A 15,812-nucleotide genomic window follows, 5' to 3' on the forward strand; every position below is an offset into this window, starting at 1 on the left:
ATTCTGCTTTTTTTTATTTATAGGTAAAGTCAGTACTTACATGGCAGTTAATATAATCGTAAAAAAAAACAAAGCAAGCTATAAGTCAGCATGAACCGTGACCATATAATAGTCAAAATATATCAAACCAGATGTATAGAGATAACAAAATATTCAGCAACATGATCATAAAAACGTAAGTGTTGTTTACTATTATACCTACATGTCATTTTGTTTATATATACTGGATCATCTTCTGCATATTTATTGTTTGGATCAGTTGGAATCGTTCTGGGATAATATCCATTAACGCCATAGACTTTAAGATCATTGTGTTGTATTGTACCATCCATAAAAAATCCTGTCTAATCAAGTATATGAAGATATTGCATATAAGAATAGCATTGGAAGTAAAGGGTAATTGAATCGGGTTTATGATGACAAGTTTCTATTGATAACAATTGCTTGACATTCGTATAACCCATTGGAAGTAAAGGGTAATCGGGTTTATGATGATTATACAAGTTTCAATTGCTTGACATTCGTATAACCCATGTAGAAATGAAAGTTGTATCTACCTTTTCAAAAATTATTTCTGAAAATGCAATTAGTACGTTCATTAAAATCGGAAACAGCACAGTAAAGGACACGTGTCATTGGTACACAAATAAAAACAAAAACACATGAGTAAATGGATTTGTTTTTTCATTTGATAAGGAAATAAAAATTAAAGACATATAAAATCTGCAATAAATTTTTTCCCAAACAGAATCATAAAATGGACAAACTGGTCTACTGACTTTCAACTCCTATCACAAGGCACACAATACAATGTCTCCATGTCGACCAGACGTGGTTGCATATTTATACACCCGGCACAACCTTGTTTGTTTTACTGCAAGAAGAAAAGTGTAGTTGACCATATTTCAATACATGTAACTCAGTCAACGCAGGTGTTACATTTGCGTCATAGAAGAATACTTACCACTAAATTTGAATGAGCTACATTATTAGATATTTCAGTCATCTTTGTGTGTTTGGCTTCATATTTCTTCATAAATCCTAAACTTTCAGAACTCCCTGTGGGTTCATCGGGGAATATAATCCAGAAACCATCTTCCTGTAGGAATATATTGGATAATCATTACATTTCTAATCAGAATTAAGGACTAAAACTATTTTTGGGAAACTATTTTTTTCTTCAAAAAGCGATAACATCAAGTACCAACAAAGACATTTGTTTTCAATAAATATGTGGCCAACATGTGGTACCCGTAATATTTATATCATGACGGTTTTTCTTTTGTTTTTTTATCATTCCATGGATAAACTTGAAATTTTAACAAGTTGTACAATGTAAGTTTCTTTTGTTTAACGACGAAGTGATGAAGTGGTCATGCATCGCCACAATGGATAATAATATTATGAAGTAAATATCTTAATATTCAAAACTTGCTTATGCGTAAAAAATTTAAAAAAACCAACATAAGACAATTAGCTGACAAAAATATCTCATAAACATTATTTTTTGTTCTTTGAACACCAGTTTGATTACAAATATAATCGTGGTCTAAGACACAAAAAGCGTTTGGCATGGAAAACCAAACAAGTCTAGCATAAAACTGATAACGCCTAATACTATAATGTAACATACCACTGAACCAGCGGCTACATTGTTTCGTATAACTGTCAGAGGATTTGTAATCCAGAACGAGGCCGGTGTGCTGAAAAGGAAACTTTAGATGTAAACGTACAAAGAACCAGATATTAACTAGGTTGACTTAGACTTGTATGTGCTACTGGCCTTGAATTGTTATGAATTTTACTATGTTTTTTTGCCTTAAACGTTTTGTTCATTTATTGGTTTGTTTTACTTGTTGGTTTAGTTTGTCTGATTGGGTTGGTGTTAGTTTGGTGCAATTTGTGTTATGATTGCAAAGTTGTCCCCTGGAATAACATAAAATCAAAGCATGTATTACAAGATAAGATTTCCTCTCAAAACTAATTGTTTTCACATCATCGATCCACCGAAGGAAAATAGAAACCAGGACAATGACGAACCTGTCTGATGCTATAAGTTTTCCTTTACGTGTGGATGCTACCAAGTTGCCATCAATTACTGTCCTTTTTTCTCCTCCATCTTCCAAGAAAATGGAATGACCCAGTGTATCATAACAGACGTTGTCTTCGATCTAAGAGGTTAAACATAGTTAATTAAAATCTTACATGCAGGTAAAGGAACATGAAAACGATTTACGATAAAAAAAAAAAAAAAAAAAAAAAAAAAAAAAAAAAAAAAAAACAGAGCCAACATTATGATTGTACAAACGCAACTAATACTCCTGCTACACCAGTAAATATATTGGATACTCATAGCAGATGCACATTTAAACAAAGATGACAATTTTTGTTTAACATACTATATAATCTGTATGTAGAGGGAACCAAATAAGGCAGTGATGTATTGTTGTTTATTAGCATAAATAACAGTTTCAAATATTTCATTAATATAAACAATAACGCTTGTATCTTTTTTTATGTTTTAATAATAAATTTAAGTAAGAATATTGGAACTTTACGAGACGGTCATACAATTCAAATGTTCAGCTAGATATTAAACCAGGCTTACTCCACCATTTTTGTATGATGAAATGCATGTATCAAGTTAGGAATATGACAGTTTGATGCGTTTGAGCTTTGATAACGGTCTTTCCGTTTTTGAATTTACCTTGAAATTTAGTCATTTTGATTTTAATGGATTTTTTAAAAATGAAAATATCCACTTTATAACTTTAAATGACATAGATAAAATAACATATATATGCAACATAATTTCACACATTTAAAACAGTCTATTGAACTGAGGACAGGGGACTCTTAAAATATTTACTTTTATTGTGTATATTAATGATCTTGTTATTGTTTATTTTCATTTTGTTATGATGTGTCACATACTATAAGTATGAAGTTTTATGGCAATGTTCCGGACCATATGAGTATTTGGACCATACGCGTATGGTCATGACCATATGCGTATACTCATTTGGTCCGACCATACGCGTATGGTCCAACCGTACGCGTATGGTCGGACCATATGAGTATAATACTCGTTTGGCTATTAACGGGCCAGACCATATGAGTATTTGGACCATATAGGTATATATTTTTTTCAAATTACATTATAAACGTTTCAATAATACAAAAACTTTATCTAAAAACATGACAATTTTTTAATTTTATAATCCAAAAACTTCGTAAAAATTGAATATTGATGCCATAGTTAGTTTTCATCGCTAGTTACATTCGTGTAAGTAGGCTTGGTTGACATTCACTTCAAAACGGTATCATAGCTTTTTTGCATTTGCAAGAAATTTGTGCACGATCCTTTTCATTTACACATTTTGTTTACGAGTGAAAAACAAGCCTTTTTTGCAGCTGCGTACAGTGATACCGATCTCTTTGGCCATTCTGATGTCTACGGTGTTTAAGAAGCTCTACATCTCAAATATCGTAAAATGACTGCAATACACCATCTTCACAACACAACTTAAATAAACTAATTGAATGTTACTTTCCAGTGCAGTGACTTCTTATATAAATATAACAGTTCATTAAGAAATTTGTGGGATTTAATTTTTTAGTCGACATATTGCCATTTACTCGTAAAAACACATCGGCAATGGACATCGGTAATGACCATCGGTATCAAATGTGTTTATATAAATTTGACAATTAAGTAAAATTAACTATGTGAAACTTCTTATTTTTATTTAGCTTATCTTTTTATTATAATATAATAATAAAATTACCTACATGATAGCGTCTTTTTAATGAACGGTCATACCATATGCAGAGTTTAGAAGTATTTAAAAAAGTAAACTGTAACAGAGTGTTAATTACCCCGACCATATGAGTATATACCATATGGTCATGACCATATGCGTATGGTCCAAATACTCATATGGTCCGGAACAGCAATACAGATTGAATAATTGTATATTGGTTTAGTAACAAGAAGTTTAAGAAGAAATTATGCAAATGCAAAAAAGCAGTCCAGGCAACTATATGTATGCAGGTTATTATCTGTTCAGAATTGAATGACAAATAAATTAACAACATAAACAAAACGTTTACCGTTATGCCATGTGAACCGTGGATTGCTATACATCTTGCAAACGCTCTGTAGATAGAGTTTCTCCTGAGGTATGGTGGATTAGGATAATTCCCGTCATCAGTGTCATAACACATGTGGAAATGTAGAGGATAGTTTCCTGGAAGATCAAACAGACATCAACAAGAATTGGTGTCTTTACGAAATATATGAATACGAAGAACACATATATGGTCAATTGATTGAATTTTGTTTATCGAACGTCTAGGGGTAAACATTCCATGTATATTCAAGATGAGAATACACTGCAATGTACGGTGATAAAAAAAAACATAAAAAAACATTAGTTTTCTTTATAAAAACCCACATATATTCTACTTTAGATCATGAAGTTATTTTGCGGTTCATTTGTCTGATTCCAGTGTATGTGTATGTGTTTGTGTTAAAGGGGCACTAGCTGTCAAATACATGGTCACCGATTTGACTCAAATTCTCATATTTGATTTATAACAATGTAAAACATTTATCCAAAATACCAAAAGTCTAAAATAAACAGTATACAGAGCATAGTATAGATAATATGTATGTTCGTTTCGTGTGTATGTTAGTCCAGACGCCATCTAATTAACTATTGATTTGACCTCAGATTACCATATAAGCGAGTTAAACATAAATAACGATATGAATAGATTAAACCAACACGTGCAATTGGATTTTTATAGGTATGTTTGATTTTATCTTATAGATTAAAAATTTATGTGTCTCATTGTTTTTAACCGCATAAGAATGATTTTATATAGATCGAACCAGTAATCAAATGATATACCGTAGTTTCACTTTCATTGTTGACATTCGTTTTCTTTAAATAACCTGTACACGTATAATGCATGCGTTGTCAATCTCTAGAGAGGGGTTAAATTGAAGTTCACATGAATACGGATTTAAAACAGTAATTATCAATGTTTCATCGCTTAATTTGACAAAATTAAACCATTTTGGCTGCTAAAAGCGAATTATTATTTCATTATTTCACTTTCATTATTGATTGAACCAAAAAAAATCGTTAGATTTTTTATATATCTCGTAGTTAGTGCCCCTTCAATATGTTAATAAGGTTGACCGTTTAGGGGATATTCATTCCCTGATTGATTTTAAAATTACAATGTGTTCCGTTACAACACAATTCCATTAAAACATGTTCAACCAAAACTGTTTCTAGTTTTGTTGTCTTATGACTGATAACGATATGGAAATAAAGTCCGATGTTTTAGATTTCATTTTGGCGTTCAGGATCAAAGGCCCTTTATGACTTTAATATATATAATAAAAACCAGGGTTGTTCAGATTTTGACCGAATGTCTCTTTTTTCTTTTTTTCTCTTTCTAGTATTGTTTGTAGTAGACTAAGTGTTCATTAAAGAAAATGTAATTCTGTATTCAATAAAATTGAGAATGGAAATGCAGAATGTGTCAAAGAGACAACAACCCGACCATATAAAAAAAAAAACATGATTTGTTTACATAAGCGTTTTACTTGGTTTTTTTTTGGTTTTTTTATATTGTAAGCTTTATTTGTATTTTATTTCAACAGGTATGTACCTTCGATTATAACACTATGTAATACATATATAATAATAGGTAGGTTGTTTTTTTATACTGACTATATCATGTGGAATATCTAGACGAGCACGTTAGGGCGAGTTCAGATATTCCACATGATATAGTCAGTATCAAAAACGAAACTACCTATTAATCTGTTTATCAGTAATTATGACGTCACACAATGTATTGTCTAATATTTTCAGTGATACAGTCAGTACGTTGATACTCAAAAATATTAGGCAGTATGATCAAAGGGAAAATATACGAATTACCGATAATATGTAATATCATTCATATAAATTAATATAAAAATGCTTTGTATTTTACTTTAAAACAGTTTCGTGTGTTTTAGCCTTACCTATCTCAGTGGCTTGTCCTACGTTTTCTAGCTCTACGCCTTCTATGTGTACGTTCTTAAAGTTCCTTAAAATCTAAAACAATCATTTACACTGAATGATTATACACTTAAATGATTTAAAACTACAAAAAAACACTTCAGAATCAGAGAAGCTATATATATCACATTTTGGTTTTGTTTATTTTAGAAGTCTTGACAATGCTCTGTAGTTATGTATCCTTGTCCTGCGATTAGTTTTTTTTCTCTCATTGACATCCCTACCTCCATCACTGTACATTTTAATTGTTATTTATCTGATTGCATTACGTCTAGTGGAAAGTGTCATGCATAATTGAACGATTTGCTTTATATGAACTGAATCAGTTCAAACACAATGTCATACATGTACTAGTATTACGTTCTATTTCAATATTACTAATTATTATTCCAATTTATGTACTTTAATTACAACACAGACATTGTGTACATTCATTTAGATCAAGCACAGCTACATGTAAACAGTAAATAAACTCATTATAAATACCAGGACTAAATTAGTGCACGCATTGTAATTTCCTAAAGCATCAACATACCTGGATTTGACCGCCAAACGTGTCATAAGCATAATCCTTACAGTTTTTATTGGCTGTATGACAATTCATCTCCATTTCCCCTAGGATCTTGATATTACGGGTCAACAAAGCTACTTCACCGCGCATGTCAATGTTGTTTTCCATTTTTGACCAATGTGTGTATCGGGGAGCAACTGAAATAGATAGATCAGTAAAAATCAGATACAAAGTAACTCCATACATAAAACTGCTTTTTCGAAGAAAACAATCAAATAAGGATCAAATTAAGTTTCGTGTAGCAATCACTTTTTGCTATTTGTAATGTGCTTTTAAATTATCCTTTAGAAGAACAGGTCTGAAAGTCTTACCACAAGCATTCATTATAGGACAAATGTTTAATTTGTATATTTATTAAATTTACATAGTTAAGCAATGAATAAACCCGTATTTATATATTTTTAGCCAAAAATATAAAGGAACGGGCTAGGTGTTTACATCTTTCCACTTCACTCCTTTAATTGCAGATAATCTTTACCCTACTTCTAAAACCACACCAGTTCCTCTCTCTTTAAATCTATCTACGTCTATTTTATGAGTCTTCCTTTCCACCCGTCGACATTTATTATCATTTTGTAAACTCACGGCTAATTCCTATTTGTTTCTGGTTACAGTTCTGACAAAACTGGACGATTCCTTCTTCAGCCTGGTCCATATCAAAATCTGTAGAAGTTAACAGCACCCTGTCGCCTGAAAACAGACAATTTGTGTAGATTTTATCTGTGAACGACCTTTTTAGTCAATCAGAGCATAGATTAAAATGGATGATTTATTTAATTTAGTTGATCAATACATGTCGGCCAATCTTTCAAACGTATTCAAGGCAAATATGACGAATTTCAAGTATTGCTCATTACTGCATTAATATCTGATTGTCCCTACAAGTCTTTGTTCTTACAAATAAATGCCGCATGTTCAGCGGTGAGGTTTTTCACTATCAAGCTAATGCTTATATGATCAAGTTTAATAGTGTGATATTAACTTTACAAGTATATCGAGCTACAAGGTAAATTGAAAAGAGAAAGTCTATAAAAGATATCAGACCCAAATGTTACCAACCAACAGAACGTGTGAAAAACAACTGTCATGTTTTTACTTTGTAAAGAAATTGTCGGAAGAGAATTGTGGATTAAACCTGAGTTTATACAGTTTTGAACAGCTGCATACTGCTGTTGCCTTTATTTGTATCTCTTCATGGAGATTAACATCCCACTTGTATGACTTTTTTTTTTATAGCACCTATATATTTATAAAATCGAATGAGCAATTCAATAGACAAAATTGTTAAATATGACAATAATTGGAAATAGCAGCCATCACAGATATACAACAAAACTAACAAAAAGATAAAATATACAAAAATGGTTTTGCAGTTGTTGAAAGGGTATTGAACAAAGACGCCAACACTTTTTTTTTGGTAAATAATTAAAACAGATCCAGATAAAAAAAAGTTTGTTGGTGCCATAAACAAATCCTTTTTATAATCCTATTATGATAAATGTATACAATGTATATGTAACAAGTGTAGTTCTCAGAGTGTTAACAAACCTGGTTCCCAGCTATGAACGTTGTCTACCACGTCAATGATTGGATAAGTCCTGTCATACTCATATATTATAAAGTCTACATGTGTGTCACCAGGGGAGCCAACTCTACTCAACACCTCAATTCGTTGATTTGCAGCTTGAAAATCCATGGAAACGGAAGCTATTCGTACTTCTTTTGCCGAGTTGTCCAATCTCTCTTTCGCTGAATCAGGTTTACCTGTGTGCATTCAAAAAAAAAAGATTTGAATTAGAATATGCATGCCCTTCAAAGTAAATGCTTTCAAAAATACCTAACACAGAAATGAGTGAATTTCAATCGTCTAGTCGTCAACAGCAAGTTATTGTGAAAGATCGTACAAGTTTGACATTTTATTCTTTTTGTGGTTTTTTTTGTGGGTTTTCTGCAGTTTGGTTTTAGTGGGGATTTTCTGTGATGTTTAGTAAAACCATTTCTTTTAACAAAACATTTTAGTTATCAAACGGTTAGGTATATTTTTGGAATTGTGCATAACATAAATTCTAATTGAATCGGCGTGTTTTTGGTCTGTATGTAGATTTTCTTATTGCAATAATTGCAAAGATCGCCTTTCGATAAACAGCAGATTAACAAAAGAGAGTAATACAATGGCGAAGCACAAAATAGAGCGAACTGAAAAATTTGGAAAGAAATGAGAGAAACAGACAGACATGCTAACAAAAAGTGACAATATTGGTGGTGGACTCATAATCAAACATGCAGGTAGAGGATTTTATAGTCTCTAATTTTAAGTTCAGTTGTAAATGACTTCTTCGATTCTGTTTAAAGAATTTTTTCTAACGTTCTTTTATTCTATGAAATTAGGAAAATCCTGTACGGAATTTCAGCCGAAGTTACCATCACCCGGTACAAGATATTAGTGATAAAAACCATGATCAGATGGTACTAAAAATGGAAATATCATCAACCATTCGATCTGAAAGACAGAAAAATTAAATACATTCTCTAATATTACAACAATAAAATAATAAAAAATAATCCACTATTAGTAATATAAAGAAACCTTTTATAGCAATTATTGCATAAGCATCATCGTTATCGACCTCTCGGATTCTCTTGGATCCTATTGATTCTAGTATGGTATACACCTTAGATAGGTCACTGGATCCAACCAATCTTCGCAGCAAGGCAACACAAACCATATGGCCATCTTGAATACCTTTAAAGATACAGATACGAAATTGAAGCGTAAGACAGTCCTTTTGTCGTTGTTGGAAATACGAAATGTACGTCTGAATAGACATGAGATATTTATGACATTAACAATCGACCAATCACAAATACGTACATATATGCAAAGTAAGTATGGTGATATGGATGTTTGATTTCTAATAAAAAGTCAAATGATAAAATAAATATCTCTGAGGAAACTCCAAACGAAAGGTCCCAAAAGCAAAAGCCCAAACATATCAACCGACTCGATAACAACTGTCATATTCCTGACTTGTTACAGTTGAATTAAACCTGGTTTCCTAGCTAGCAAAACATCTGACTTGTATGACAGTCGCATACTATCTCATTATATTGACAACGAAGTGTAAACAAGACTTAAAAACCCGGTTTTTTGTGGCAACATTCATTATTTAAACAATACACATCTGTTTATACAATATGTTCAAATATTAATGAACTTACTGTTTATAAAAGGACCAATTTCCTTTAATCCTTTGTCTGTCCACCAGCCCATTTGTCCAGAAAGATAAAACACATCTTCTTTATACACCTTAGGCGATGAAGGATCCATTTCATAAACTCTAAGTCCTTCTCTCCAGTCATGCTTCATATTCTCAGATTCCTGACCAAATTGGATATTTTACATCTTTTATCATTTATTCTGATCCCGTCAGTCAAATGTCAATTATTATCTTATTGGTCGTTTTTGTGTATGTTGCATTGTCGTTAGTTTTTTTGTTGCACTTTAATACTTCTGTTGTTTCGTTGTTTTCCTCTTATATTTGATGTGTTTCCCTTAGATTAAGTTTTAAACCCGGATTTATTTTCTCTCAATCAATTTATGACTTTCGAACAGCGGTATATTAATGTTAACTGTCTTTATTAGTTGAATCTTTTTAACAATGTCACTTTTATTGATGAGTTTTGTTTCATCCTTTGGTTACTTCCGCCATTGTTGCAATTTAATAACGGTGTTAATGGAATAGAAAATGATTTGTTTTTGCATAACGTCCAGTTGCAAATAGTTCATAAAATTAAGCAATAATTCATGGGGGCTTGAATATATCGTGATTTTACCACGGGTTGGCCCTTTATGACAAATATTTTACCCTGAGCGATAGCGAGGGGTAAAATATCGGCATAAAGGGACAACCCGTGGTAAAATCGAAATATATGCAAGCCCCCATGAACTATTTCGATTCAATAGGTCAAATACGGCAATTCTTTTGGATCTAAGCGCTCTAGATGTAGGCAAATATTTGCCATTCCCATAAATAAACGCACAATCAAATTGGCGTAAAAGAACGGAGAAAACTGAATTAGCAACATGCTTAAAATATTTAAAATAACGTATATAGATAGTTTTGAATTAATTTAAATGATAATTTACTTATATGTCTTAAATGTTTAAACAAATATGACTTATAACACATTTTAGCATCGTTCGTTTACGTTTCCATGTTGTGATGATTTTCGGTTTTTCAAGCGTGTATTTTCCCGTAAAATGCTCATATTCTAACGTCATCGTTTTATGACGTCGCGAAACTCATTCAGAATAAAGCATTTGACGTGGGAGTACGATCGGAACAGTCCATGTAATATATTCAAATTTTACCACGGGTGTGTACTCACAGCGTTTGAAGGACGTCATGTTAGAATTAAAAATAAACACACGTCGTATAAACAATGCTTGATACCTTATTAAATTTAATTGATGACATTAAAATCATAGTGTAAGACGTTTTACTCGCAGTTTAATCATTTACAATTGATTGTAGATGTCTGAAATTTTTTTAACGATAAACCTGTTACAGATTCCTGAAACTATTCCAGAGCTTAACAGAAAAGGGATGTGCTGAAGCCAGAACTTTAAGAATTCTAAGCTTATTGTTTTGTTTTTTCTTTCATAAAAGCATAACATTGATCATAGCCATGCTGTTGACCTTGACATCAATAACGAATAGTTTTTTGTGAATTATTGGATATGCTCATCGTGGAAAGCCGTACAGTGACCTATGCTTGATAACTTTTACGTCATTTTGGTTTATGGTGGAAAGTTGTTTCTTCTGCAATTATAACATATCTTTATTGTGTTATTGATATATGCATACAACATGTAAACTCGGTTATCTTAATGTCTGGTTAACCTACCTGATGTTTGAAATATAGTCCTTGACCTACACTTAGTTTAGTGACAGTTTTGGTCAACTTTGTCCATGATAATTTGTCCCTGCCATGTAATTCAAGTGTGCCACCTTGGTCTACACAAATAAACTTCTCACCACACTGTGGAATACCGGGGTTTTCTCCACGAATACCTGAAAAAAAAGTCATTGAAGTAGTAACGTACACATTTCTTAATTTTCGCTTTCGATTGCTTTTCAACTTCTTCGTAATTGATTTGAAGTTCCAACTGTTCTGACTGGAGTGCCACCGGGTGAAACTTGGGTGGATAAAACACGTGTCTATGACATCATAGTGAAACTTGGGTGGATAAAACACGTGTCTATGACATCATAGTGAAACTTGGGTGGATAAAACACGTGTCTAGGACATCATAGTGAAACTTGGGTGGATAAAACACGTGTCTAGGACATCATAGTGAAACTTGGGTGGATAAAACACGTGTCTAGGACATCATAGTGAAACTTGGGTGGATAAAACACGTGTCTAGGACATCATAGTGAGAGCCTTATATCTTTGAAGTGGGTTTTTTATATAAAAAGAATGGATATAGGAAATAGTTTACGGCTATCTCAAATTATAAATCACAAATTCATTCTGATGAGTGCATCTATCTTTGACCGATGCACTTTGTATTCGGTCATACATTATACAAATACATATATTGAGCACAACTCATTTGGACCCTTTTCATTCAACTACAATAAATTGGATTTACCTTTTAGTATTATTTTAGCTTTCTTCTTGAATTTACAGTTCTCCGATCCTATTTCCATTGTTCCCCGTATGTAAATAAAGTGTGTTCGTACTATACTATCACGTGAAGAGTCCCACACCAGACGACCATTCGTTTCTATGACAATACTATTCACATCAACGTCAGCATCTAGTTTGACCTTCATTCCACTTTTTATTGTCACTGTGGCATTTTGAAAAGGTTCCTACAAATAATAAAACTAACCCATTGTTTTTCATACTTATTTATTAAGTTTTGGATTCTAAGGGTTAACCAATATAACATAGGTATTATAACTGTTACCACATAGTTTTGCAAAGTGTATGTAAGCAAGTATGACGTCACTTATCACTGTACTAGTATACATAATTTGTAGGGGCTAGCTGAAGTACACCTACGGGTGCTTGAATTCTCGCTACATTGAAGACCCATTGTTGGCCATCGGCTGTTGTCTGCTCTATGGTCGGATTGTTGTCACTTTGACACGTTCCCCATTTCCTTTCTCTATTTTAACTTTTTTTTTAAAGTTTATAAAAGACGTTTTAATGTATTAGAGTGACCAATTGTTTACTATGGAACGGACCATGCTCGATGTATCAAATACGGAATCCATGTTGAAATAGTTCATCCCTCTCGTTCTCTCAGACCTATTCACATCATTAATGAAGAGCGTAAGGCTTTTTCGGAACCCAAGCTAAGACGACAACCCGACCCCATTTAATATATCATTCCATTTGAATTTCCTAATTCGGGTTGTGTAGTTTCATGACATATTTTTAGTGTCCCCATTAAGAAAATCATTTTATTTCACTAACTTCATGCTTATCGTCTTTGTATGGTTCTATGGTTTTTGGATTGTACAGTAAACTACTGCAAATCCGCCAAATATTATAAACATCATGAAACCAACCATAAATAGTATTTTAACAGATACATCTTGAGATAGCCCCTCACACATCAATCAGTCATAATGTATATATTATAAGTTAATAAATCATAAAACACAGTTGTAATTAACGTGTCGTTTCATCATTAAAACAATGTGTCAAAGGAAAAAATATGTCACGAAAGTATAAACCAGATCTCTTTTTGTATGCATTATATGCGCAATTTTAATAAATATTTTGCATTCAGAGATCAATGCAATACTAATGTTCTTTAAATTTTGTAAAAGAAAACAGAAAAATGAAATGTGTCCATCACATGTGAAAGTTAAAGGAATATTTAACAAAATGTTCTTAAATTAGATAAATCGAAATAAGTATACAGTGCAGAATTTTGTTTTTGATTCTTCCAGAATCGAACGAAATACAAATATACTTACCGGAAGTCCATTTAATGTCCATGTTTCACTATCTGACCAAAGCCGCAATTCGGGATCAGCATCCGGACATTGAGTTGTAGTTATTCGCCCAATATTTAAGATAGCGGCGGCACAATAGCAGTATAGAACTATCCAGCTCTCCATTAAGATTCATAGGATGAGACATTTCCTATCGTCTTACTTAAGGTAATGACATTTGTTTACATATTTCACCACATTAACCTCTCAATGTCTTCAACGATTCAGTAATTACACATACGCGTGACCAAATTAAAAAAAAAAGTTCAAATACATAAAAAAAGGCTTCTTGGGAAGTGACTGATTAAAAGGCCTGGAGGTTTTTGACACATCATTTATAATTCAGGAAGTAAATACAATGTTTATCCTTTCTTAGCAATTGACCTTTTACTTTGATTCTTTTATGGGAAAAGGGGGCATCATTTTTTCTTTCTTCTTGTGAGTGTATTTCTAACTTTATTCCGAAATAATCTACTTTTCTTGAACAGATACAGCAACAAGAATCTTTGTTTAACCGCAAAGTTGAAGTTTTCCCCCCTATTTTTAAATCAAAATAAACTGTTTGTGTCAATACCTTTCTGAAATATCTAGATATTTAATCAGACATTTAGAATCAAACAATTTGTTAAACAAACCAAGACATAGATGAATGATTGGTGCCTTACAAATAATAAGACTTGAGTAATGAATGGATAAAAGAGGGACGAAAGATACCAAAGAGACAGTCAAACTCATAAATCGAAAATAAACTGACAACGCCGTGGCTAAAAATGAAAAAGACAAATAGACAAACAATAGTACACATGACTCAACAAAGAAAACTGAAGAATAAACAACACAAACCCCACCAAAAACTAGGGGTGATCTCAGGTGTTCCGGAAGGGTAAGCAGATCCTGCTTCACATGTGGCACCCGTCGTGTTGCTTATGTGATAACAAATACGTTTAATAGTCTAATCCATTCATGAAAGGGAAGGAGATTGTAGTTACAACGTAAGGACCATATCCGATATCATTTTTGAAACGGTTATTCCATAACGGTCAACCAACTCGTGATGGCGTCCATAAAATTAACGAAGGAATTATTTCAACTGCACCATTTGGAACTCTTGGTTTACTCATGGAAGTATTATATTGACAGGAACTACAACGACTAATTAGCACTTATTTATAACCCGGGGAGCTCTGTAGAAAAGATATGGAAACTGACTAATTAGTATGTTATCGTTAATAGCCCATTGTGACCATGTGCGATGCCGCTGTCATAAACTGACCAGACATACTTCTTATCAATCACGTGGTTTTAATCGAGACAGCTTAACAATATTACCTGTCGGAAAACACCTTTACTTATGTCAATCGCGTCGGTAGACCTTTACTCGTGAACAACTTATTTAAACAAATCGACTAATGCATAAAAAATGAAAATCGACCCAGAATTAACAAGTCTACAACAATTTGAAATAGTGAGTGACATTATTTTATTATTTTGTGGGTGAAGTTTAAATCGCGATTAAGGTGTGTTCCGGTTACCGCCGGTTAACAATAAATATATTTGATAAATATTAAGACTGTGAAGTTTATAGTAATATATATGGTTAAGTTACTGGATAATCCTGGAAAGTAGAAATTTCCAGTTTACAATACGAAAATTAATCGAGCAAGTCGAAAATTTATCGAACAATAAAATACAGCAGAGGAAAACAGAGATCTATAACAGCGTTATATAGGTAATTATGTAATACATTTATTTTCCCTAAAATATGTTATCACTATCCGACCAAATGAAACCGTCCAAATGATACTGATAAATAATAAGTGGACAGTCGCACAAGAATTTGCATAATGTCACCATACAAATCCTTGAGTACCATTACTAAAAAAAAAATCAACACATCGGGGTTCGCCGCTGAACATTCGTATATACTAACCAATGATCTTACCCTGGATTTAGAACAAAGCTTAATAATTCCTACATTTATCTAAAATCTCTTTGATCTTTTTATTTTATCAGAACGGTTATTTACAATCGTCTTAAATATGCAGGAAATGTGTGCCACTCAGTGGTGTAAACACGGTAGTTATCATATAATCACAACTTATCGTCAAATTTCTACCGAACAATAAATCAATAAAA

The 15,812-nt window shown here is 32.5% G+C and overlaps 1 protein-coding gene across 1 annotated transcript in view; it reads right to left on the reverse strand.

Annotated features, from left to right (window-relative positions):
* LOC134718239 (uncharacterized) overlaps positions 1–13,802 on the reverse strand; it is a 65,359-nt gene extending 51,557 nt beyond the window's left edge. Inside the window, exons 1-13 of the mRNA XM_063580733.1 lie at positions 13,659–13,802; positions 12,317–12,539; positions 11,566–11,732; positions 9,877–10,036; positions 8,206–8,421; positions 7,243–7,347; positions 6,622–6,794; positions 6,050–6,122; positions 4,114–4,250; positions 2,041–2,171; positions 1,634–1,703; positions 965–1,099; positions 203–344 (exon numbers count right to left, since the gene is read on the reverse strand). Coding sequence (XP_063436803.1) covers positions 203–344; positions 965–1,099; positions 1,634–1,703; positions 2,041–2,171; positions 4,114–4,250; positions 6,050–6,122; positions 6,622–6,794; positions 7,243–7,347; positions 8,206–8,421; positions 9,877–10,036; positions 11,566–11,732; positions 12,317–12,539; positions 13,659–13,802 — 1,876 coding nt within the window. The remainder of the gene's footprint in view (positions 1–202; positions 345–964; positions 1,100–1,633; positions 1,704–2,040; positions 2,172–4,113; positions 4,251–6,049; positions 6,123–6,621; positions 6,795–7,242; positions 7,348–8,205; positions 8,422–9,876; positions 10,037–11,565; positions 11,733–12,316; positions 12,540–13,658) is intronic.
* Positions 13,803–15,812: the final 2,010 nt, after the last annotated feature.

The sequence above is a fragment of the Mytilus trossulus genome, chromosome 5 (assembly GCF_036588685.1).
Source record: "Mytilus trossulus isolate FHL-02 chromosome 5, PNRI_Mtr1.1.1.hap1, whole genome shotgun sequence".
In the NCBI taxonomy this organism is placed as follows: Eukaryota; Metazoa; Mollusca; class Bivalvia; order Mytilida; family Mytilidae; genus Mytilus; species Mytilus trossulus.